Here is a 24,944-nt window from a genome sequence, read left to right as displayed (position 1 = left end):
ACAAGCTCAACTTCTTCCTCCAAGTGACATGGACAAATTAAAGAGTATACTTGTACTCCCTCTGTTCCTTTGTGTTCTTCCATTTGTAATTTTGATACTATTTATAAGTTGAAGAATTTTCTAAATTGCTTTTAATGTATAAGACATAATATATTCATGTAGAGCCTTATTTGATTCGTCTCATGCAATAAATAATTCATTAATATTTTATTATTAATTTTTTTTACTAATAAGTAACTAATGATATTAATGATCAAAGATTTGTAAGGTCTAAATGAAAAGAACATGTAGGGATGGAGACTCGGAGAGATTACATAAGGTATTAAGGTTTATCGTAGAGAAAAACTTTTAAATAAAAGAAGTTAAAGGGTAGTATATATGACAAATCAAAGCAAAAGCAACTAAGCAAGTCCATCTCCGATCCGCCGACTATTACCTGAAAGTGTAAATAGGCACCGACATGGACAAATCTTTAGACGTGCATGATTTTACGCAAAAAAATGACCAATTATTTCTATGAAATAGTGCATGCAAGGTACAATCATAACCATTTTCTCTTTATATTGTTCAATGTAACAAAAGTCATTGTCTCATTGACAACGTTAAGAAACGACTAGCACTATCTAGGTTGTTTGGTGTAAGCGTGTAAGCGTGTAACATGATATTGACATCATTAACAATTATTAAGATGTTGTCCTTTGGCTAATTGTGACGGTTAAAGCTTACTTGTTTAACCATTACATTATTACTTGGACTTGACTGCTACATAGGTTTTCGATCAAGACAATTTTAATAATAAATTACGAGTAGTGATTACGAAAGACTTCAATAGCTCTCTTAGAATTTAATGTTTAATGTTATGATTGTGTTTTTTTTTCAGTAAAATATATATACATCTTAAGTTTGTACGTTTTTACATCAAATCAATGTTTTTGAACTTCTTTTTTACTCATTACTCGTACTAGGCTACTTCCAATTATAAAAATTAATTACGATGTACAAATGCATGGAATAATAGTATTTATTCAACGGCCGTTGTGCTACAAATAATCTTCACGGGTAGTCATACATACATGGTACGGTGTATCAAGTGATTATGATGGAGATATTAGTATTGCGTTGTTGGCCTATTATTATGATGTTGTACCCGTAGTAGCGTGCAGTACAACACATGAATTGAAGTTGGTGGAATTGTAAACCTTAGCTTGAGGTTGAAGGGCTGCCAATTAAGCCGTTTCTTACATTACACTTATACCTTTGATGCTTAGAAGTTAGGAGCCACGGAGCTGATACATATAGTGATGTAATATTACCATATTTGCTAGTCTAATTGTCGCCTTGCGTGTTGTCTAGCTCAATTAAAAGAGTACTATGTGATTAATATCATTGTACTACGTAGTACCATATAATTAAAAAATTAAATATTAAAAACTTCCTGTAATACATCAATGAATACACATAATCAAATTAACGTATTAATTCTTCATTCAAGAGATTTGCGCGATTTGAAAATCAATATGCAACGGAATACTACTAATAAAAAAAGGCTTATACTTTATAATAGAGAATGTTATCTTGTCTAAAAATTAAAAGATTAATGCTCATTTCAGAATAGTTTCCTTTTTTTGTTTTCACCAATTTAGAACAGTACGTAATTTTTTTTTTTTTTTTTTTTGGTGTTTAGAGAGCCACAAGGGTGGCGGTGAGTAGGGGTGTACAAAAATTGGCCCGGACCTGAAACTGGACCTGAACCGACCTGAATCGGACCGGACCTGTTGATTCAGGTCCGGTCCCGGTTCTTAAAAATCCAGGTTCCCGGTCCGGACCCTGTCCAAACCCGGGGTTTTCAGGTCCGGACCTGAAACCCGGGAAAATCGTAATTAAAAAAAAAAAAAAAAAAGAAGAAAACCAAACTCTGAAAAATTGAAACTGAGTTTTCGTGGACTTATTTGTATTTTCGGTGGACTCATTTGTATTTTTGGTGTTTGAGAATCGGGACTTTATAGACTTTATGTAGTTTTGTAATTGATAATTTTGGTTTGTATGTAATTATTAAATTATGCAACAGGTCTAAAAATCACAAAACAGGTCCATATGCAGGTCCAACAGGTTTTGTATTAAAAAAAACGAAAAAGACACAAAACAGGTCCATTCAGGTCCAAACCCGGACCGGACCTGATTTTTCAGGTCTGGCCCGGAACCGGACCTGTTAATTCAGGTCCGGTCCCCGGTCCTCATAATTACCCAATTCAGGTCCCCGGTCCAAACAGGTCCGGTCCGGTTTTGGACCGGTGTACACCCCTAGCGGTGAGAATCGATTTCAAAATATCCTGGAATCGGGAGGGATGCTCTAACCACTTGAGTTATCCCTCACTCTCACGTAAATAATTATAGTGGTAGTAGAAGATGACAATATAGATTAGAGAGTGGTAGCACAAAATCAAGGCAGCCAATTGCAAAAAAATAACTATGATATGAGGCGAAATGTTGTCGTGTGAAACAAAAAACCTAAAACTCTAAAAGCAACCCATCAAAAATGGGCACCAATTTAAACAAACGTTAGTGCTTTTCTAAGAGATTGATGGAACTTTTTTATTTTCTTTCAAATCTAAAAGGTCCCACTAATAATTAATTAAACCACTTCGTAGTAAGAAACTACAGTACAAAATTGATGTCGACCATATGAAATGAAAATGATAAGTGATGAGGAGCTGACTCAGATGTAACCCATTTTATTGTATTGTAACCCTGTTTACATCAATGTAGGGAAGAAAACTAAAAAGGAAGTGAAAAAAAAAATGCTACTGTTCTTTTTTACTTGATCTGTTTCTTTTATCACGCTTACCAATACAAAATTTTAACGATCAATAACTTAAATTCTCCATAAGTAAAAATTATACTTTATGATAGTACTTATTGAGACGAATCCAAAAAGATTATACATGAATATATTTTTTCTTACATATTATTCACAAAAGACGGTCAAAGGAAAGGTGGTGAATAGTGTAAAAGTCAAAACGGGTCAAGTAATAAAGAACAGAGGAAGTAGTACTTTTGAATGGGATTCTAGCCCATAATTTGTTTGGAAACAAGATAGTGACTACTTTTGCTTGTCGATCTCAATTTGTTTACTATTTTGTACTATCTATATTTATTAGTGATGCAAATTAAATTAAATCTACTCTACAATAATTTAAACGACTTTTTAAACCCTAAAAGTTAGGGCTTGAGGTTGAAGTATATTATAGGCATTTATTACAAATGATTAAGTTTTTTCTCATATAATATGTACGTAGTACATTTGTTTTCATGTATTTTATATTTACTCTCTTGTTATTTTCATATTCTACCCACATATATGATTGAGAGGTCTATTTCTTAAATTCTCCTTGATTTTTGTTACTATAATACAACTATATACTTTGTAAGTAATTAAGTCATATTTAAGATGATTAAATAATAAGAATTGGAAGTAGTATACACTTAGCTTTTATTAATAATCTCTTAGCTTAGCTTTTTCATTTGGAAATTCAAGCATATACTAATTGTATAAATAAACAGTATTTTTTTTAGGTGCTTAATATAAATCTTTGATTGTTATTAATTTATATGATTACCTGGTTTTCAAAAAAAAAAAAAAAAAAACTTTATATGATTACCTAATTTGAAACAAAATTATCAAAGTAATCAGAGTATGTTATAATAATATAAGGACAAATTAATTTTAAAGTTTTATGTATTCAACTAGAATTGTTTGACTTTTATTAGGCCTTATATACGAGTAGTATAGCAAAATATGCTCTCTTAAAAAGGTACTCCATATATAGCAATGTGTATCATATGAACATGCATACCTTACCCAAAGTTGATGTATGTATAATTATATAGTTGATTAAAAATAATGGTGATCAAGTTTTCGTATTATATTTCAGTAATCATCACCCGAGAATAAAAGTAATCCAAATGCACGGATTCTCGAAGACAATTTTCAAAGGAAGTACGTAATTACTTGTCAGCTCAATTTTTCAACTCATACGGCTCAGCGCAATACATGCATTGCTTTTCAGGGTAAAAACTAATTAAAGTCAAACCCTTTTTAGGATCATCTTTTTATAATTACCTTTTCCAAATTCATCAGCTTTTTGGGTTTATTTCAATCTTTAAGTAATACTTGTCTTCTATGCTTTAATGATTCACATAAAAGGGAATCATACTACTATTGAATTTACAATGTTTTATGGAATATTCCATTTAAATTTTTAAATCAATACGATGCTTTTATGTACTCACTATGTATTAAAATAGATTTTTTTTTTTTTCGTGCTAATCAATAATTTCGGACTACTATCACGCTATCTATTAGCTAAAATATTCAAAGCAAACAAATAACACTATTTAATATACTATTTAGTCATCAAATGAGCAAATATACAACAAGCTAACACTCAATAAGTGATTATAAAAACATTAATATGAATAAAAATTAGAGAGTGGTAATATATTGTAACTTGAATAGTTAACTAACTAAATGATCTTTAACCAAAACCCTAGCCTCCATTGTTGAATTTTGAAGGGGCTTCCATCGATTTTAATCGATGGAAGCCCCAATCCTTGTTGCTTTATTGTTTTTTTAGGTTTATAATAATGCTTCCTCCTTTTGGAGGAACGTTTCTCCCTCGAAAGAAAGGGTTTCTGATCTCATTCGAAAGACAAGGGTTTTTCGACCTCCTTCGAAATACAAGGTTTATCTCCTCTATTCGAGGGAGAAATTTCTTAATTTTGAATCCATGGTAACATATCTAATGGATTGTCGTAAAATTATTTCGTCGGTGAAAAAGTTATCAAGTTTTAGAATACGAACAGATGAATCAGAAGGAAAACATCCTCACGGCTACAAAGGATCGTTAGATTGTCTCTCCAACAAGGCTGTAATTTTCAGCGATATAAGCGAGAGATGCTCCGCAGTGTAAGATCTACTCGACGATCGTAGTTTTTACGAAGGAAAATTCTATTTGATTCAATATCTTATGTATTTGTTAACGTCGAATCTCTATTGTAGATGTCGTATGACTTTTAATTAATGAAATATTTTTGCTATTAAAAAAAAAAAAAAACTAAATGATCTCTAGTTGATTGTCGGTGGTTGATAGTAGAAGATCAACAAATTCTACAAAACATACCAAAAATAACGCCCTTTCACCATGTTCGACGAAGTCCATCGTTTAGCGAGTCATTCGATCTATATATAGAATTATGCATCATTATTCTCCAACCTAGGAAAAGCAGGTGAGAATATCTTGTATCAAGGAACTCCAATCGCATTTTCCTAGAGCCTTGTTCTTACTACGTATTTGTTTAAGGTCAAGGTGCCATTTTTTCGCCGACCTCTTGTTTATTGGACCGGTTGGTACATAGAATTATAATACATGTAGCAAGATTCCCTTAATAATGTTGAAAGAAGTTTTAGCATTGACTTAAAACAAAAACCAAATGATAGGCAATTTTTAGTAAACGCATACTTTTCACATTGATCCAAATAACTAAGTATTTCGATCATAAGTACAACAAATATATACTTTTTTTTTTTTTTTTTCTTGACTTGTTATGACTTATATATGCACTATTTTTATCATTTGCTCTCCTTTTAACCCATAATTATGTGAAAAGACTAAACATAACCACATGAAATCGTGTAATATATATCTAATACATATTATCAACTTATCTAGCTAATTCCTCTAATTGAATAATTGATACTTTGATAAAATTATTATTCGTTAAAAATAGGTCGAATGATAAAATAAACAAGAAAAATAATTATTTTAATTATTTATTGTCACTACATGGTTTGAACAAGAGACCTATAATTTGAAACAAATATTTACCAATCTATATACTAACGCAAAACAAAAACTAATAACAAAGCCTTATTAATTAAACACATATACAAAAGTCATTACACACACATCACTCTAGCTATGATGACATAGCAAGATCAAGAGTACTAGAAGTATTATTTTTATTATCTTTACTAAACGCGTAAAAGTTTTAATTTTTTTAAAAAATAATATTGAATAAATAAATCCTTAAACATACTTATCACTATAGTTCACGTCTTCACCTAGCTACACCTTGGAATTTTTTTGTTTTCCTCCTTTAAAACTCTTCCAATTATATAAAAAATTTACGACGTAGAATATATAATGTAATCAATTATTCTTTTTACTTAAGTTTTTTCTCCTTTGCAATACGTTTCAATATTTTTACCTCCAATTACTTTAGTTTGAATAAATCAATACAATATACTCCCCCCTTTCTTTAGTTCTAGATGACACAAGCTATCAATTTAACTACTTTTTTTTCCTTTTTTTTTTTTTTTTAAAAAAAAAAAAAAAAGACACTACCTATATTTTTTTTGACAAAATCAATTTAACTACTTAAACCTTCAGAGTATTAATGATATTCAAAATCTTATAAAAATTCTACCGACGCGACCAATGAATAAAGTGATACTATTATATATAGGGGTGTACAAAAATTGGCCCGGACTTGAAACCGGACCTGAACCGACCTGAACCGGACCGGACCTGTTGATTCAGGTCCGGTCCCGGTTCTTAAAAATCCAGGTTCCCGGTCCCGGTCCGGACCCGGTCCAAACCCGGGGTTTTCAGGTCCGGACCTGAAACCCGGGAAAATCGTAATTAAAAAAAAAAAAAAAAAAAAAAAAAAAAAAAAAAAAGAAGAAAACCAAACTCTGAAAAATTGAAACTGAGTTTTCGTGGACTTATTTGTATTTTCGGTGGACTCATTTGTATTTTTGGTGTTTGAGAATCGGGACTTTATAGACTTTATGTAGTTTTGTAATTGATAATTTTGGTTTGTATGTAATTATTAAATTATGCAACAGGTCTAAAAATCACAAAACAGGTCCATATGCAGGTCCAACAGGTTTTGTATTAAAAAAAAAAACGAAAAAGACACAAAACAGGTCCATTCAGGTCCAAACTCGGACCGGACCTGATTTTTCAGGTCTGGCCCGGAACCGGACCTGTTAATTCAGGTCCGGTCCCCGGTCCTCATAATTACCCAATTCAGGTCCCCGGTCCAAACAGGTCCGGTCCAGGCCCGGTCCGGTTTTGGACCGGTGTACACCCCTAATTATATATATATATAAACAAAAAAAAAATTCAAATAGAGATAATCAATGAGCCAATAAGGAATTAGATTCTTGCATCAAATTAAATGCGTAAATGTGAGAGAAATGACCAAATGAGATGCATGCTTTGGGGTTTGGAGGGAGAATATGGAAGTGACCCAGGCCAAAAGATCTTCATGTTCCTCATAATTTACGCCTACGTGCTTGGAGTAACGTCTGTTTATAGTTGAACATTTTGTCTGTTTTTCTTTATTTTTATTCATTTTTCTTGCCATTGCATGCCTAACGGTGTGTTTGGATTGAAGGAAATGGAGGGAAAAGAGAGGAAGAGAAATGGAAAGATGGAGTACCTTTCATTTGGATAGCAAATGAGGAAGGGAGGGAATTGGAGGGGAGAGAAATGGAAGAATTAAATTGTAGGAAATTAATCCCTCCAATAATGGAGAGATTTGGAAGGAAAACTCACCATTCTTCCCTCCTCTTCCCTCCCCTTCCTTTTCCTTCCCCTCTCTTTATCCAAACAAACTGTAAAAGAAATCAGGGCTTTAATGTATAATCGCCTTAACTATTCACAAACTAATCGCAAAGCGTCATATATTAATATATTATGCCATGGAGTATAGAAAGAAAATTTAATAATTTGTCTTTAAGTATCTAGGTTTATAATACTTCGTATTATACAACTTACATAATATTACAGTTAAATCCAGAGACCCCACTTGATCATGAAACAAGGAAATTTTTTCCTCTAAAATGAAGCTTTTTTCCTAAAAAATTTATTATTATTATTATTATTATTATTATTATTATTATTGCTTAAAATTTACTCACTTGACCCCATTAAAATTTGTAAATTGTTATTTGACTCTGTCAAAAAAAAAAAATAAAAAAAAAATCAGTCACTGGTTAAATCTTCAACAAGTAAATGATTTAGATGCTAAATCATTATAAATAAATTCACAACTTTACGGAAAATTAAGTATGAAGCAAATCCCTATTTTAGTTTAGTTGCCAAATGTTCCTTATGCTCTTACGTTGGTTTATACACTACTCTTGCAATTATAACACAAAACAACAACAAATGTTATATGCATTTATCCATTATTAGACAATATATATTAGCGGAACTTTATTACTTTAATTATTATATGATCATTTAAGTGACAAGTGAGGTGTGATATTGCAATAAGAGTGGATGTTGGATCGTATGATGATGAGTTAGTTATGATTTGGCATTTTGGCATCAATCAACGAACACATAATAGTTGGCAAAGACACCAGCTTTCGGTTGGTTTTGTAGAAGGAGGCAACGTCGGTCGTCGATGGTGAAAACTGAAAAGTCAAAGGTGTTAATATCATCTGACACTAGACCACGTCACGCATTATTGTGCTCCTCCATTGCTTCCGCATTCCTCTTTCTCATTTACACGTGTTTTTTTTAAAAATTTTTTATTTTATTTATTACTCATTTATACTTTGGCAATGTTAAATTGTCATTCCAAGAGTAGTGAAATAGCTACTTTAATTTACTGGTAGCATAATTTAGTTGTTAAGTTCTTTAATTTACCTTGAATCACTATTTCACTTGACACTGACATCTAATAAAAAGACTCGTACATGAAAAATTATTGCCAAAAATGGGGCCTAATATGCAAAAGTAAGCTCTTAATTACATTAACTACTCCACCTTTATGCCATATATTTATCATACTATTTTTTTTTATTATGGTAATAAATACTCCATAGTAAACAGGATATTTGCCCATTTTTGCATTCAAGTCTTAATCGTCATCTTTCTTAATTTGTTTATTTGAGCCTTTGGGTCGTTATGGTCATGCGGTACGATTAATTTAGATGTTCCCTTTTTTCCCCCTAATGATACATGTAGCAAAAACGTCATGTAGCTCACCACTGTTAATCTGTTATACAAGTATTGTGTAAATCAGTAAATATCACTGACCAACAATAAGAAAATATCACTCGACACTACATCAATTATCTCACATTAATAGTTGACCTAAGTCATACTTCGTAATTGATAATTAAATATTGACGTACTACTCCGTATTACTAACAAAATAGATACTCCAATCATATTAAATTCATTCATTTTAGTTCTTATAAGTTTGTACGAATTACTAATGAGTTGTATGTTTATTTCAATTCATAGCTAAATATTATATATGCTATTCAAATTAAATAAGTCATAATTATTTTAGGGCCAATAAGTTTAAAAACTTCTTGTATTATTGCTCCTCTACTCCCTAATTGGGTCAATTCCTCATGTACCAAATAATTGATACGATCATGATTTGGACCACTTATATACTACGTATTAAAGAAGCTAGAGTGACTCTAAGGTGAAACACAACGTATAATGTGTACGGTAATTTATATATTAAAAAAAATACCTACAATGAAAGTGATATCTTATGAAGTCACGATAAAGCAAACCAGCCAGAACAGTATACGCTGTTCTCATATCAAAAGTATTGTGAACAAGTATATATGTTTAAGATTGCGTATAGCTTTCAACTAAGTTACCGTGTTTTGGCATTTCTTTTGTAAAGAAAGGTGCATAAATGTTAAATCATTAAAAGTGTTGTGATGATTCATGAATAAGACCATCATTTTTTTTTCTTTCAACATTGTTATCCGATATAATATATAAAAGTGATTGCTAGGACTTAAGAGAATAATATATACAAACTAAAGTATCAAAAATATTTACTCACATGAAATAAGAATTATGAATCACATCTTCCTACATTAATTAGCATCTTTAATGTATTAAAAAATTACTATTAAAGAATAATAGTATATAAATTTATGAAAAGGCAACCAATCAAATCAAATAATAATAAAAAAAAAAAAATCTCATTTCGTACTAATGTCCACCTCAATGCAACCATCCTAATCACATCATATAGTTCATGAGATTGTATATCAATGCAACAATTTGAAATCTTCTATATATGTGATTAGCCTATGATTATCACCTAATGTGCCTTCAAGGCTGAAGTTAATCTTGATAGAATATTATGCTAATTTAACCCTAAAGTTGGTGAAGTACATACACAAGTGACACTCATATAAGTCATATTTTTTTAGGAGTGATGAATATTTTATAATCATAAATCATAATTATAATTTTAATACAAGTAGGTAAGATTGAAATATACATATACACATATAATATTGAAATTAAAAACCGATAAAAAGTAATGTGAAAAATATTCTTTCTAATTAGAGAAAAAAAGCCCGTCCAAATTTCCTTGTAAAGCACGTCTTCTAGAAAACCTATGAAAGTCTATAAATACAAAGAGTTTTTTGCAAAATTTGTCTCTCTTCTCTCAATTCATTTCTCGCTTTCTAATTTCCTTTTTCTTCAGCCGCCTTTCCTTCGCTTCAAAAGCTCGTTTCTTTCTCCTTCATTCCCGTTTCTCCTCCCGTTTCTTTCAGATTATAAGGCGTTTCTTTTAAGGCTTCGTTCTCAAATTGCCAATCTTTCAGATTAATTCTGCATTTTCGACCTCAATTGATTCAGGTAAAATGGTGCAAATTTTGTTTTCTTCTTTAATGATCTTGAAAGTTTAAATCTTTTTGATAATTTGTATATATTTTATGATCCAATGTTGTTTAATTATCGATAAAATGATGTTGAATTTGGCATTGTAATTATGTTTTAATCAATTTTAGATCTGATTTTTTTTTTTTCATTTTTGTTTATGCAATTTTCTAATCATGTTTATGGTTGTTGTTGATGGTTTATAATGACAGCTGTTGATTTAATTTTTTTTAATTATTTCCGTGATTCATAAAATTAATAAAGATTAATTTATTTTTGGTGAAACATGCAAATCAGCTGACTTTCATTAATGGTGAAATCTATGCCCTTTTGTTTAACTTATGAAGAAGTAATTGATTTGTGCATTTTGGCGGTGAACGTGGCGCATGTTGGGTGACTTATTATTATTCATACCTTTTTTATTTAATTTATTTTTGGTTCTATGTTTCATAGATGTATAGAATAACTCAATAAAGTATTAATTTTGTGGTGGTAGTTCTTAACTTTATTTTTTCCCCGAAAATTTGGTGGTTGAATTAATGAGTTAATTTGTTTATTTGGGTGCTTCTAAAGGTAGAAGCTTGACTTTTTCTTGTAAATTTGTTTTTAACTAACTTGTCAAAAATTAATTCTTTCTTGAAAATATTCTAGCTAGGCTACATCAATTTTAATATGCAATTGAAAAATTAATCACAAGCAATTATTGCATGGTCGAAGATCACTACCCGTGAGAGTTTGTTGATTTCTTTGATTAATTTAGTCTTGCAAGTTTTAGTCTTTACCATTAATAACTGGGATATAAAAAGTGTGTCCCATTTCTTATAAACGACTAAGAAAATGACAATTAGTACTTGCAATTTTTTAGTCATGGAAAATGATAGTTTACCCAACCCCCAATTACGTTAGAAAAAAGAAAAATGTATTTATTTCAGGTGGTCTTTGTTTTGTTCCAAGAGCCATACATCATACATGTATGTTATTACAGTGACCTGAAATAGTATACGGGTCGGTCCATAGAAATGGTTTAGTTTAGTACTCCTCATTAGCATAAGTTTGGAAGTTTGTTCTTGGACATTGCTTGAAAATGACCAAGTTTCCACAAACATTCATGTCTTAATCATTAAAATTTTACATTATTAATTTAGTCAGCTGTTATTTTCTTTCTTAATCACAACGTTTTGTGAGTATTAATTAATTAAATAGAGCATTAACTAATTGCTAGCTGTAGCCTTTTATGCTTTGCCTAATTTATGTCACACTCAAGTCTAGCTAATATTATACAAGTATATATTAATGGTTAATATCAATTTTAAAATATGAATTAGTTATCAAATCATGCTGCATATTCTAATAAGTTTGTGCACCAATCGTACTTGTAATTGTTTGGCAATAGAATTTTAGACGCCTTTTTGATTGTAGGAGTGTACTACTTATAGGAAAAAGTTTATAAAGGAGAAGACTTTGTGCAAGATGTTTCAAAAATTTCTTGGCTGTTATTGACTTTCAGCCAAGTTACATTGTCAAAAGTTTGATCTATATTGAATTTCAACTTTATATGTGTGATTGTCATGTTTAATTAATATTTAAAGCCTTTCCAACTCAAGGGCTGCTGTGATGATATGCATATATACCTGCCTTGTCTTTTTCTCAAATATGCACATTTCAACTGTTATACTTCCTATTATTTATGGTGTCAATGAATTAGTATGTACTCCGTCCATCCCAAATTGCTAGCTATCCACATACGGTTGATAAGAATGGCCTTTCTATGACTTGGATAGATTTGGAAAAAAACTGCATATCATATCTTCTTTGCAATACAAAGGAAACTGAAAGCTGCTTAATTAGCCCCTCGTCTAAACCCCCCCCCCCCCTCGGAAACGAAAGCTTGTTTTGGAGAACCCGACAATTTAAACCCTAATAATACTTCCATAGTTTGGATAACCATAATGTGGAGGCTTATTTTAGGTTGGAGAGATTACGATATTTTCTGATGGACTGTCTTCCATCTTGGCCTTTACTATTTCCTAATGGTATGGCTATAGGAACAGGTTAGTCCAAGGATACTTTCCACTGTGTAGGTGTCTCTTAGCTTGTTGTGGTTTTAAACTAGATGTAGGAATTGAAGGTGTTGTTTTTTTCTTGAATACCAGCTGGAAACTTTTAACGTATGTATATCAAATATCAACACTATATTGGAAGTTTATATATAATGTATAATAATATGCTATGTTGGTTTTTCTTACCACATTACAGATGAAATTAAAATTTCACTGCATAATTCTTTGAGTCTAACTCTTTAATTTCTCAGGATTTATTCTGTTTTAACACAGAGGGTGGGGATTTATAAGTGGTCCATTTATTTTTTATATGTTTTTTTTTTGTTGTCTTTTATAAATTTTTTTGTACAATCAACTTTGTGTTTACAACCTACAGTGACAATTCATTTGAAGTAATTCCATAATTTTTCTGTAATGTGTATTAATGTGCCGACTGCTTGAGTTCTGGTGACATAGCTGTGAATAGTTTCTTTGGGACAAAGTGGACCAAATTATTAAGAGTAGCATATTAAATGTGTACCTTACTTTTTTTTTTTTTTTTTTTATATTATTTTATAATAAGGGTATTGAGGGCTTTCCTCTTTCTTTTCCACATGTTTGGTCCATTAAAAATTTTACTCTAAACTTTATAATCCTACCAACTGGCATGTGACATTGGATTTTTTTTGCCAATACTTTGAAATCTTTGAGAAGATTTACTTCCTCGTATGTAAGTAAGTGCATTTACATGATTACATGCTTTTGTAAGCTAGTACATCTTATTTAGTTCAATTCTTTTAGCTAGTAGTGATCCAACTCTGCTTTGAAACTTGTTCATTTACACACAAAAAAAGCATTGTTTATGTCGAGTTTATGATATGGTGTATCATAGTTACATGGTCATTTAGATTGTGTGTGTCATCGGTAGTTGAGCGTATATATATGGGTTGTATAAATGAATAGAATAGGAGAAATAAACCTAGCTTAGAAAGGTGATGGTCATTAATTAATTTATTGCTGAATAACTGATGGTCACTACTTGGTTGCTAGGCCCATAACTTTTTGCATGTTTCCCCAATCTACAAAGTTGTCCCCTCCCTACACCAACTTATCTTTCCTTTGTTAGTGCCACTTCCATTTCAAGAAGTGACAATGTAAGGATTGACAAAACAAAACAATTTATTATGATAACCACATTGTGTGTGATTGTGACTTTTAAACGTGTACTTAGTTAAGCTAATTGCATGGTTTGCTTCAGGATCAAACAAATAAATTAAACTTCCCTGTGTTATTTAAGCTGGGAGGAAATGATTTGCAGCTATCTTGTGTAAATGCAGCTTAGGATTCGAGATGACAAGGTACTTTATTGTGCAGATTTCACATTTATATTGTATTATGATTTTCTTATTTTTTTGCTTCTATGCATTCAACAATTTGGAATTGATAGATATGTTTATTGCTTTTACTAGTCTCCAGGGAATGTTTGCTTGATGGACAGTTCTTCAAGTTGCAGCGATAAGAAAACGTTAAAGAAGTGGTTTTTCATCGATAAGAGGGTTGGATAGTTGAGCTTTTAGCTAAATCATCATTTTCTTAGCTCAATTTCTATACTGATTAGTTAATACATTTATATAAGAAGCCAAGTTAGTCTCCAGTTTTAAGGTACCCTTTACTAGCGAAACTGGATTCGTTGGACATGATTTCAGGCCAAACCTCACCTGTTCTAGCTGATCCCACTCCCATCAATGAGAGAGTAGGTATTCATCCAAGCCTAATGCCTTACTCACATACTGGAACATCGTTCTCAAAGGGGTTGTATATACCAATTCCTAAGAAAAAATCTGGCAAGCTTGAAGATGCTATGTCTAGTGGTTGGTTAGATGCCATGAAGTCTTCGTCCCCTCCTCGCAAGAAGCTGCTAAAGGACTTCAATATTGGGGTTGCTTCAGACGACACTGATTTTGTTTACTCTTCTTGGATGGTAACACATTTTCCTCATTAGTTTAATAGTTCCTCTGTTTTTTTAGTTGACACTATTTGACATTTACAGTATTTACAAACTATGTTTTGACTAGCTTTTGTGATTTATAGCTGCGATAAAACATAGTCAAGCGAGATCTTGTTTGAATCATCTCAAGATATACGTTTATTAATAACCACTTTTTATAATTTTTCAATGTTGAGAATTAGAGATATTAATCGTTAAAATACTGCTTTGACAAACGTAATAAAAGAAATGTGTTAACTATATAAAAACGGAGTTAGTATATTAGTAGCAAGTGTGCATTGGCTTTATTTAATAAGTTTAAAATTTGTTTTTGTTTTTCTTATTCTATAGAAGAAGCATCCATCTGCCTTGACTTCATTTGAGCAAATCTTCGGTTCTGCTGAGGGTAAGAAGATTGCAATTTTTTTGGACTATGATGGGACCCTTTCTCCCATTGTCGACGACCCTGATCGTGCACTTATGTCTGATGATGTAAGGATCTCTAATTGTTGGTAATCTATTGTTATTTTACTTTATTTGTATTTATAGCTTTGTCTAAATCATCTCTGCAAAATTTGTCAAATAACCAGATGCGCTCTGCTGTGAGAAATGTTGCCAAGTATTTTCCAACAGCGATAATCAGTGGAAGAAATCGTGACAAGGTAATTAACAAAGCCATATCTCGATCTTTATTTTCAGACATGCTCCGGTGCTATTGAGATTAATGTATAGTCTTCCTTGTGCATTTCCTCAGGTATGTGAGTTGGTAGGTCTAGCCGAATTACACTATGCCGGTAGTCATGGGATGGATATAATGAGCCCAGTGCACAAAGTGTCTGATGGCAATTCTAACACTAATAACTCTACTGACAATCAGGTGAGATTTGGAGCCTTTATTTCAATGTAAAATTGACATATATGGTATCAATTTTATTTACATCCATCTGTTTTGCTTTTGCAGGATAAGGAAGTTAGTTTGTTTCAGCCTGCTAGTGAATTTTTACCCATGATCGATAAGGTGGGTTACTTCTTGCATTTAAAATTTTTCTTGCCACTTGGGTTAACATGTTATTGAATATGCAGCTAACGTTTGTCATCCATCGTTTCAGGTTTTTAAAACCCTTGTTGACATGACTAAGGATATTAAAGGAGCAAAAGTTGAGAACCACAAGTTTTGTGCATCTGTACATTACCGTAATGTTGATGAGAAAGTGAGTAAATTACATTGTTTTTTTTTTAAACAAATGACTCTCTAATTATGACATTACCTTACTGTATCTGTTTTGTAATCTGAACTGCAGAATTGGCCTACTATTGCTCAGCTTGTTCATGACATTCTCAAAAGTTATCCTCGCTTACATTTAACTCACGGGCGAAAGGTACTGGCAGGCATCTCAGCAATTTCTTCTCTAGATTTCTGTCTTAGAGACTTCTGGCAAAAGTGAGCTATGCGGTTTTTGATGTGTGTTTGGCAACTGATTTATATTATGCAGGTTTTAGAGGTTCGACCCGTTATTGATTGGGATAAGGGGAAAGCAGTCGAATTTCTGCTTGAATCCCTTGGTACTTTCCACCTCTCTCACTATGCTTCTTTTTTTTTTTTGTCTTTTCTCCCAACCCCAGGCCTGGCTGCCTCAGGCGAGGTCAAGCCCCTCTTCTGTTGGCAAAATGTCTGCATTGTGAAATGTTTTGTTAAAAATTCTTGTATCTTTTGAACAAATATAATGCAGGCCTAAGTGATTGTGACGATGTGCTGCCGATTTTCATAGGAGATGACAAGACTGATGAAGATGCATTTAAGGTGTGCATATAATATTGCTACACATTTTATACTCAAATTTTTACTGTTAAACAACGTTGTAGTAAATGTCTGGTTTAATATTTGTTAGGTGCTACGGAATGGAAACCAAGGTTATGGTATTCTAGTATCCCCAATCCCAAAAGAAACCAAAGCATTCTATTCTCTCAGGGACACTTCAGAGGTAGTTAATCTTTTGCCTTAAATTTATAATTTACTTGTGTGAAACTCAAATTATGTTCATTCAGGCAACAAGTTTCTGATCTTTGTATATTTTATACTACTTGGGATGAGCAGGTTAAGCAATTTTTGGAGGTTTTAGTGCAGTGGAAGGAGCAGCACAGTACAAAGAGCAGCACAAATTAATTTATAGGCTTTATGATTATATATTTTTAGGCTAGTGATAAGAATTTTCATTATATGCAGCAAAGGCTGCCTGCATTTTTCACAAGTTCCAGTTGAAGCCTGTGATCTTAGTTTCTTCTTTTCTAAGCTTTTATTTTTTTGAAAATTTTCCATGTCTTTCCCACCTTCACAAGTAAATGTATGTTTAAGGGTGGAGAGCAATCTCAATTATAATCTTTGTCAAGTGATTAATCCCAAGGCTTTTGTGTTTGTTGTAGTGTTGTGTTTCTGCCTCGTCCCCTCACTCACCCCACCTCTAATATGGAGCGTTTGCATTCTAAAGTGCCTAACATTTTTTTCTATAGCGTTGTATTTGAAACCATTACAAAGGTTCCAAAATTTGTGCAACCCAACTACCATAAATCTTTTCTTTTCAAGATTGTAGTTTTATTAATATATTGTGTTAGAGAATTTATACATGTAAAGGACGGAACGGTATTGTTAGTGTATTAGGTCTTATGTATTCATCTATATATACATATCGTCAAGGCGCTCTATTGAGGGTGAGCCTTAATTTCCCAAATGCTCGTACATAGGGATTGACTAAATTGATGCTTTTGTTTAGAAGTGCTTCCCTTAAAGCAATCTTTCTTTTTGTAATGGTCTCTGGAAATGATATGACCCTATCTATTGAATATTGTACATTGGTGGGGTTTCATCAGATTTAAATGTTTTTTCCCTTTTCCTTATTAAAGAACCATATGCCCCTTTCATCAAGTTGATTTGGCGAATTCTTAAAACATAGTTACAAACAAATCATGCAATGGATCAAATAGCTTATAAGATATGAATCAATCCATTATGTTACCCAATTTTTTCTTTTCATCTAAAAAAACCTATGTTAGGTTAATGGATCCACAACATTCGACCATGACTATAATACCTTGACACTTCATTTAAAACTAAAATTATTGGAATTTTCATGAAATTATTGAGTTAGACACTTGGACACATACTCGTGTCAAACAATAAACACACAAGTCTAAGTAACATATTCAATCATAATCTTAATAAAAGATTACAAAACCACTCTTATCACTAGTGGTGGGTCGGGTTAAATGGGAGACCCGCCCCATCCCCGCCTAAGTGGGGCGGGGATGGAGGGAGGTTTGGCGGGTGATGGGGCGGGGATGGGTATAAAATATGTACTCGCCATGGGTGATGGGGCGGGTATGGATTTTAGAGCAGTAGACCCGCCCCATATCTGCCCCGCCCCGTACCCACCTTATACCTGCACCATATTTCTTTTAGAAGAGTTGAGAATTTATGAAACTTGATACCCCCTAAGACCCAATAAGCTTGAATAGTGAAAGTCTCAATTTTCTTAACCTAATTTGATATAATCGTCATTAATGTGATACAATAGAGCATCATGGCAAAGGGTTTGGGACGGTTTTGGGGCGGATATGAGGTGGGTATGAATATCCAAGTGGGTGATGGGGCGAGGATGGATCCTATCTTGTACTCGGTGGGGCGGGTATGGATGTGGATATTGTACCCGCCACGGGTAGTGGGGCGGGGATGGGTATAAGATTTTTAGGCGGGTATGGGTATGGAGGTACCATCATCCGCATCCGACCCGCCCCATTGCCATCCCTAATCAAGCTTGGTGAGGTCGAGTCAATTTTTGAAGTTAAATCATACTAAATTATTATGCCCACACAAGTTAAAATTTGAATAGGATTTTTTCAAGCCAATTTCAAACTGAGTTGGAACAGGTATGCTTTTCACATGTTCAAAATATTACTCCAAAATTTGAATCAAGAAAATATTTACCCAAAATTGGCCAAAAAAACCAAAAAAAATAAAATAAAAAAACCTCTTAGACAAATTTATTACTCCCACTCACACAGTATCAGAGTAAGCGCGCACACAGAAAGAGAAATGTCTGCAACAACTTTGTCTTCTCCGCCATCATCTCTCTCCTCTCCTCTTCAGGTAATTCTTCTCTTCTCTTCATTTTCTCTCTCTTCTTCTCCATTTCCATTTTCATCAACATCTCTGCAATTTTAATGGCAGCAGGGGTTAGGATCCAAGCTTCCTCTTCGTCCTTATCTCACCTTCAACTTCCGACGATCATCAATTGCATTTCCTCAACTTCGTGCTTCTGCTAACAATCTATCTTCTTCTCTCGATTCTGGTAATTCATCTTTTTTGCTCACCTTTTTGATACTTTGAATTTGTTTGTGATTATGATTGTTTTGTGTTGATTTGAAGATTTGAACTCTGAACTTGATGCTGTTTCGAGGTTCAGTGAGATTGTTCCCGACACCGTCATTTTCGATGATTTCCAAAGGTTATTTACCTTTTAATTACTTGTTTTCGCTTCTTTTTTTCGATTCGATTGTCTTATTATCTTTGATTTTGATTTTGATTGAATTTGTAATCATAGGTTTCCACCTACTGCTGCTACTGTTAGTTCATCGCTTTTGCTAGGTATTTTGAGTCTTCCTGATACAATTTTCAAGGTATTAAGGTTATATTTCAAAAATTTGGAGAAGATTTAAAGAAAATTGAATTGTTGATTATGTGATTAATTTGAAAATGTTTGTTTAATTTGGTTGTAGAGTGCGGTTGATACTGCCTTGGCAGATTCTGAGTGTGCTACTATTGGCAAGTTGGATGCTAGATTGTCATGTTTTTACGATAAGGTTTCACCTATTTTCTTTAATTTCATTTGAAATTTGTTGAATATTTTTGCTGGATCAAGTTTATGATTTGTGATTGTTTGGGGATGTATAGGCCCTGGTGAATTGTGGTGCTGATTTGTCTAAGCTAGTACCTGGTAGGGTGTCGACTGAAGTGGATTCTCGTCTAGCCTACGACAGTCATGGGATAATTCACAAGGTTACTTACTCGCATACTCTGATCTTCTTTGAATGGTGCATCAATAAAGTTCAATTAAACTTGTCAATGCCTTTTAATGTAGCAATATGTATAAAATTGCTCTGCTCCATTGGAGTGCTTTTAATGGATGAGCATCAACAATTCTTCTTTGTAAATGGAATATGGTTGTTTTTTTGTTGTGATTGACAAACCTTTTTGCGATCTTTTCATTCCTTATGAACTATCACTTTCTATCACAGTCTTACACCCCCCCCCCCTCTATTCCTTTGACAAGCATACATGTCTTCGAAATCTTCAAAGCAGCACAATAATTCAATAAATGAAAGAATTCTCAATACTGAGTGTCTTTACGTGGGCATGAGGTGATAAAAGTATTGGGGAATGCTAAATTACTGTAAAAACCTAAGCAATGTTTTACAATCGGTCGTGCATCTGATATTTGAATATATGGAATACTGGGTTGCAATTATCTGTACATGCTACATCCTTTTTGCACTAAAAAGGTAAATCATCCATTCCCCATTCTTGATGTCTTCCTAAAGGTGTCTTAAGAGAAAAAAATATCAACTTAAGATGTACAGCTGTTGTGGGCAAGAGGTGGAAGTGCTATACCACTTTAAGCTTTTATGGCCATTCAGGCATCCAGCCATCTCATCACCGTGCCATTCGAGCTTATCTATGCTACATTTGTGAAATGCACTTCCTTCATTCCTTGTTATATGTCCACCTAACAGACAAAAAAAAAAAAAAAAAATCCACATTGCATGTTACTCATATTTATGCACTTTACAGGGCAGTTTAAAAGTATCATTGTAATTTTATATGTCAGCTTAGAGTGCCAATAAAATAATTCAGGATGTTTTATTCACTTGAATTTGATTTGTCTGAATTTATTGTAGTTGTGACTTGAACTTTGATATCCTTATTGTATCTTATACCAACTTAATGTGAAGTCACGGAGCCATACAATTTTTTGAGTATGCACAACTATAAAAGACACCTTTGTGATAATAGAGGAATTATTTTCATTTTTATCATTTTTTTTTGTTTATGTTGGAAGGAATGAACCTCTGACATGGCATGATTTCCTTTGAACGTATAACTTTGTAAATGAAAGCTGCTCCATCACAAATCAATTTCGAGCTGCATGCTTTGTAAATTGACTCAAACTATAGTCTCAGATTCCAAAAAAAAAAAAAAACTTAAAGTCTCAGATTACAAAAAAAAACTAAAGTCGTAGATTCCAAACCTTGCAAACAGTGTTGAATATAGGGAGCAGTAGATTTCAATAACATTAGATTGTCATTCATGAAATAATTTTTCTAGTTCAAAGTCACAACTATGTTGCTATCAAAATTTCAGGTGCACAAACTTTTGAAGCTATACAATGATGTTGAGGTCCCCGCAGAGCGTTTGCTGTTTAAGATTCCTTCAACATGGCAGGTTCTTAGAAGCAATATCTTTTAGTCTGTTTGATCCATTCGCTGTGTAAGTGTGAATCTACCAATTGTTAGTAATTAATGTTACAAACTTACAATTGTTAATTTTATGTTCTCAGGGAATAGAGGCTGCAAGGGTGCTGGAATCTGAGGGCATACAGACCCACTTGACTTGTGTTTACAGGCATGGATATATAGCAACTCATGCATTTTTGGTGATTTGTAGGGATCAAATTATTTTAAATGATAGTTCTATTGCTCCACCACTTGGGAAAATTTAGATTGTTTCTCTTGTAAGTAATGGATATAAGCTAACTGAATTATAAGTTTAAACCATGTTATCCATCTCCAAAGTTGCAAATTGTTTGTCTTAAATCTCGTCAATATCTCAAATTGTGTCGTTTTAAATCCACTGTGCTAATACATATTTCATGCACCACCTCCACAGTAACTGCTTTTATTCTAATTGAGTTCAAGCTTTAAATTAAAATTAAATAATAAAATCCTAGGACTATAGGGTTACTAATGTGTGAAACTAGGAAAAAAGAAACTCTATTTGTTTCGGATTTAATTATCTTGGGGGTGTATATCAATCCTTCCACCTCTCAATTGTTGTCACCTTGTAAATCGTTGATTCCAAAGGTGGCAAATGTTCTAATTGACAGATTTATTAGGTTGATTTTTTCTGGTTAGGTCTTAGGTATGCATGATTACAAATCTATGCATGTGGCTGCTGCTACATGTTGCTTATATGTTTTTTATTTTAATTTAATTTTATTTATTTATTTATTTTTTTGGCGATAATTCAGCTTTGCCCAAGCATCTGCAGCAGCCCAAGCTGGAGCATCTGTTATTCAGATTTTTGTTGGTCGCATAAGGGTAAATTTCCACCAGAAGGAAACATTGAGCTGCATGCAATTTTGTGTCTCGTTTCTTTGTTAATATTGTGTAGTTATTTAGGATTGGGCACGTAATCATTCCGGTGACTCTGAGATTGATGCTGCACTTGAAAGAGGGGAAGATCCTGGGTTGGCTTTGGTGAGTTACAAATGACTTCCTAAATTACTGCTTCCATTCTGCTAATGTCTACATGTGTGGTGATTTCAACTGCTTAGTTTAATTTGAAATGAGACATTTGATCTTTGAACTACAAAAGAGCTTGGTGAGTTACAAATGACTTACTAAATTACTGCTTCCATTCTGCTAATGTCTACATGTGTAGTGATTTCAAAACTGTTAGTTTAATTTGAAATGAGACATTTGATCTTTGAACTACGAAATAATATCCTTTGAGACGTGTGAATGAGCTGCCACTGATACAATTAGACTTGACGGATTTGACCTTGATCTTTTCATTTTTATCTTTACTGAACCTAGTGATTGGTATTGAACAACCTTGTGTAGTTGTGTTCCTGAACAGGGGGGGGGGGGGGGTCAGCTCTGTATGTCATTATCACTAAATGTCAATGATGCTTGGGAAGAAATCGAATGAGTTGTTTTGCTTTCTTGAATCTTTACAATTACACTTTTGCCTCTACTCTTGTACAATATTTTTTATTGCATGCCTAGCAAAGCTGCCCTTATGTCATTTACCGTACAGTTCATGTTGTAAAAGCAGTTTATCATTAAGCTCGTATGCAGTTGAGTGGACAATCTTGTTTTGCCTTGTGCTCTCATAAAAGTAGTTTATGAAATTTGGATTAACCTAGGTTTGTAATTATACGTTACCATGTTGAGTCTTTTGGAACAATATGTTACTAATGTTCACTTGTTAATGGTAAAAATGAACACTAAGCCTTGTCTCATTATATGGAACCGTTACAGGTGACAAAAGCATATAATTATATTCATAAATATGGTCACAAGTCAAAGCTAATGGCAGCAGCAGTTCGCAACAAGCAGGACCTCTATAGTCTTCTTGGGTAGGGGTACCTACTAGCTTTAAAATGCTACTCCTGTTAAATGTTTGAGTTCTGAAGTACTACCTGATCCTACTCTGTTTCCTATTCTCAATCTTCAGGGTTGATTACATCATAGCACCTCTTAAGGTACTGGGGTCGCTAAAAGAATCTATAACCTCTCCTGATGAGAAATATGCTTTCATGAGGAGGCTATCCCCACAATCTGCTGCTACATATGAGTTCAGCAAAGAAGAGGTTTGCTTCCATCTTTGCTTGCATATTTGCATGTGTACTTGTTGAGCTTTTGATGAGATCTTCAAATTATAACGATTCTGTAGTAGAGTGCTTGTGATCTGAAATGAATCTAACATTTTTTTTTTCTCAATCCAAATCTATGAATTTAAGGATGAAGTAATTGCTTAATGAGATCTTGTTGTATAGTAATCCTGTGGCCTTTCTAATATGTCTCTGCTGCATTCTTAGAATAAAAGAAAAAAACAAGGCAATTTGGGCTGGTTTTTCACTTTAAATTAGTAGGAATATTCATCTTATATAAGCTGAGTGGGTTCATTGTTGGTGACTGTGTGTCACAAACCCACCAAAACAAATGTTTAAATCTTAGTGGTACTGTGGAATTGACCCCTGCTTTTAGCCGTTATAGACTTATTGAGTGGAGCTAGGAAGCCTAGGACTTTGGGTTAGGTGGGCTAGGTTTTCTTTTCCTCCAGCCTTAGCCCTAAGCTATCCCATTATGTTTGGTTGACCTTGTTATTGATCTTTGGTTGTCAAATTGGAGCTGCTTTCCAAAGCCCTAGTCAATGAAAAGTGCCCTGCGTTAACCAAGTAATTCTGAACTCGTAAATTTCAGTGAAAGTTATAGATAGAACTTAGAAACATAAGAAGAATAATCTTAGATGAGACAGTAAGACCCCAACTAGAAAATCAAAAAGTCTTATGTGGTAAAGATATACGAAGTATTATATATCAAAAGGGATCATTGTATCCAGGATTCCCTGAAGGTATTATTATTTATATAATTATATCCAAATTATATCCACCCCCCAAAGGCTATATTAGCATTGCTATTTGCCACCAATAAATTAAATTTTTACATCTTGAATAGCACACTTGAGGGTGGGGATGCTGATCTTTTCTTTTATGTCAGCTTGTGAAGTGGGACCAAAGAAGCTTGGCATCAGCGATGGGGCCTGCTGCAGTTGAGCTTCTCACTGCCGGGATTGATGGTTATTCTAATCAAGCAAACAGAGTTGAGGAGTTATTTGGAAAGATTTGGCCACCCCCGAATGTGTGAATATTCGATGCTCTTGCGTGCAACTGAGGACTAATTTTCTCTTCCAAAAGAGTAATATGATGCATTCACCACTTGACTCGGCTAATCTTTTGATCTCTGGAAATAAACAGCCTTCCCTTTCTTTTCCTCTATTGGATGAGAGATGGCATGCTATCTCGAATAAAAGATATTATCCTTTCTACTTATCTAGACTGTTGACTTGTCAAATATAAACTAGAAGACTTACCTTGTTTCTTTGTGCTTTGGGGATGGCCAGATGGGGGCATCTCTTGAATGTCATTTGACACAAACATAAATGGTTTACTGTTTATTAATTTCAAGGAAAATATTTGTGATATACAACGAATGAGTTCCGTCAGCTTCTTATCCTCAGCTTGTGGTCTTAAATTTACTTAGCTTGGAAAAACATCCATGATGATACTTGGAATTACCCGAATTTAATTCACTATATTAACTCTATACGTCTAGTCTGGTAGTCATTCCATGTAGCGG

The 24,944-nt window shown here is 33.2% G+C and overlaps 2 protein-coding genes across 5 annotated transcripts; both read left to right on the top strand.

Moving 5' to 3' along the window:
- The first annotated feature begins 10,427 nt into the window (after positions 1 to 10,427).
- LOC110704613 (probable trehalose-phosphate phosphatase G) lies at positions 10,428 to 17,170 on the top strand. Of its 3 annotated transcripts, XM_021882424.1 has the most exons (14): positions 10,429 to 10,703; positions 14,022 to 14,121; positions 14,233 to 14,319; positions 14,470 to 14,744; positions 15,102 to 15,242; positions 15,341 to 15,412; positions 15,505 to 15,627; positions 15,712 to 15,768; positions 15,860 to 15,961; positions 16,052 to 16,129; positions 16,244 to 16,313; positions 16,481 to 16,551; positions 16,640 to 16,732; positions 16,846 to 17,170. In XM_021882424.1, exons 4-14 carry the CDS (start codon positions 14,538 to 14,540, stop codon positions 16,912 to 16,914), a joined length of 1,083 nt encoding a protein of 360 aa, XP_021738116.1. In that variant the 5' UTR covers positions 10,429 to 10,703; positions 14,022 to 14,121; positions 14,233 to 14,319; positions 14,470 to 14,537; the 3' UTR covers positions 16,915 to 17,170. The 3 variants fall into 3 exon arrangements, with proteins under 3 accessions (XP_021738113.1, XP_021738116.1, XP_021738115.1); XM_021882421.1 differs by having other exon boundaries at positions 10,428 to 10,703; positions 14,233 to 14,744; XM_021882423.1 differs by lacking the exon at positions 10,429 to 10,703 and adding an exon at positions 10,801 to 12,775 and having other exon boundaries at positions 14,233 to 14,744.
- Positions 17,171 to 18,736: 1,566 nt separating this feature from the next.
- On the top strand, positions 18,737 to 24,824 carry LOC110704612 (transaldolase-like). 2 transcript variants are annotated; one of them, XM_021882419.1, is made up of 13 exons: positions 18,737 to 18,891; positions 18,973 to 19,093; positions 19,171 to 19,249; positions 19,346 to 19,421; positions 19,521 to 19,604; positions 19,696 to 19,800; positions 21,163 to 21,243; positions 21,359 to 21,423; positions 22,049 to 22,118; positions 22,200 to 22,277; positions 23,064 to 23,161; positions 23,260 to 23,395; positions 24,306 to 24,824. In XM_021882419.1, the coding sequence occupies exons 1-13, from the start codon at positions 18,838 to 18,840 to the stop codon at positions 24,450 to 24,452; spliced, it is 1,194 nt and encodes a 397-aa protein (XP_021738111.1). In that variant the 5' UTR covers positions 18,737 to 18,837; the 3' UTR covers positions 24,453 to 24,824. The 2 variants fall into 2 exon arrangements, with proteins under 2 accessions (XP_021738111.1, XP_021738112.1); XM_021882420.1 differs by having other exon boundaries at positions 18,739 to 18,891; positions 18,976 to 19,093.
- The last annotated feature ends 120 nt before the right edge of the window (positions 24,825 to 24,944 follow it).

This window comes from Chenopodium quinoa, unplaced genomic scaffold, assembly GCF_001683475.1.
Source record: "Chenopodium quinoa cultivar QQ74 unplaced genomic scaffold, ASM168347v1, whole genome shotgun sequence".
In the NCBI taxonomy this organism is placed as follows: Eukaryota; Viridiplantae; Streptophyta; class Magnoliopsida; order Caryophyllales; family Amaranthaceae; genus Chenopodium; species Chenopodium quinoa.
The sequence above is the reverse complement of the archived record's forward strand: the minus strand, read 5'-3'. Positions and strand labels throughout refer to the sequence as shown.

Bases quoted from the DNA above. Each gene is read 5' to 3' on its own strand.
- LOC110704613 (XM_021882421.1), top strand. From the start codon at position 14,460: ATGATTTCAGGCCAAACCTCACCTGTTCTAGCTGATCCCACTCCCATC. The intron at 15,413-15,504 runs GTAATTAACAAA...GCATTTCCTCAG, and splicing joins GTGGAAGAAATCGTGACAAG to GTATGTGAGTTGGTAGGTCT. The intron at 15,962-16,051 runs GTGAGTAAATTA...TCTGAACTGCAG, and splicing joins ACCGTAATGTTGATGAGAAA to AATTGGCCTACTATTGCTCA.
- LOC110704612 (XM_021882419.1), top strand. From the start codon at position 18,838: ATGTCTGCAACAACTTTGTCTTCTCCGCCATCATCTCTCTCCTCTCCT. The intron at 22,278-23,063 runs GTGAGTTACAAA...GAACCGTTACAG, and splicing joins AAGATCCTGGGTTGGCTTTG to GTGACAAAAGCATATAATTA. The intron at 23,162-23,259 runs GTAGGGGTACCT...CTCAATCTTCAG, and splicing joins GACCTCTATAGTCTTCTTGG to GGTTGATTACATCATAGCAC.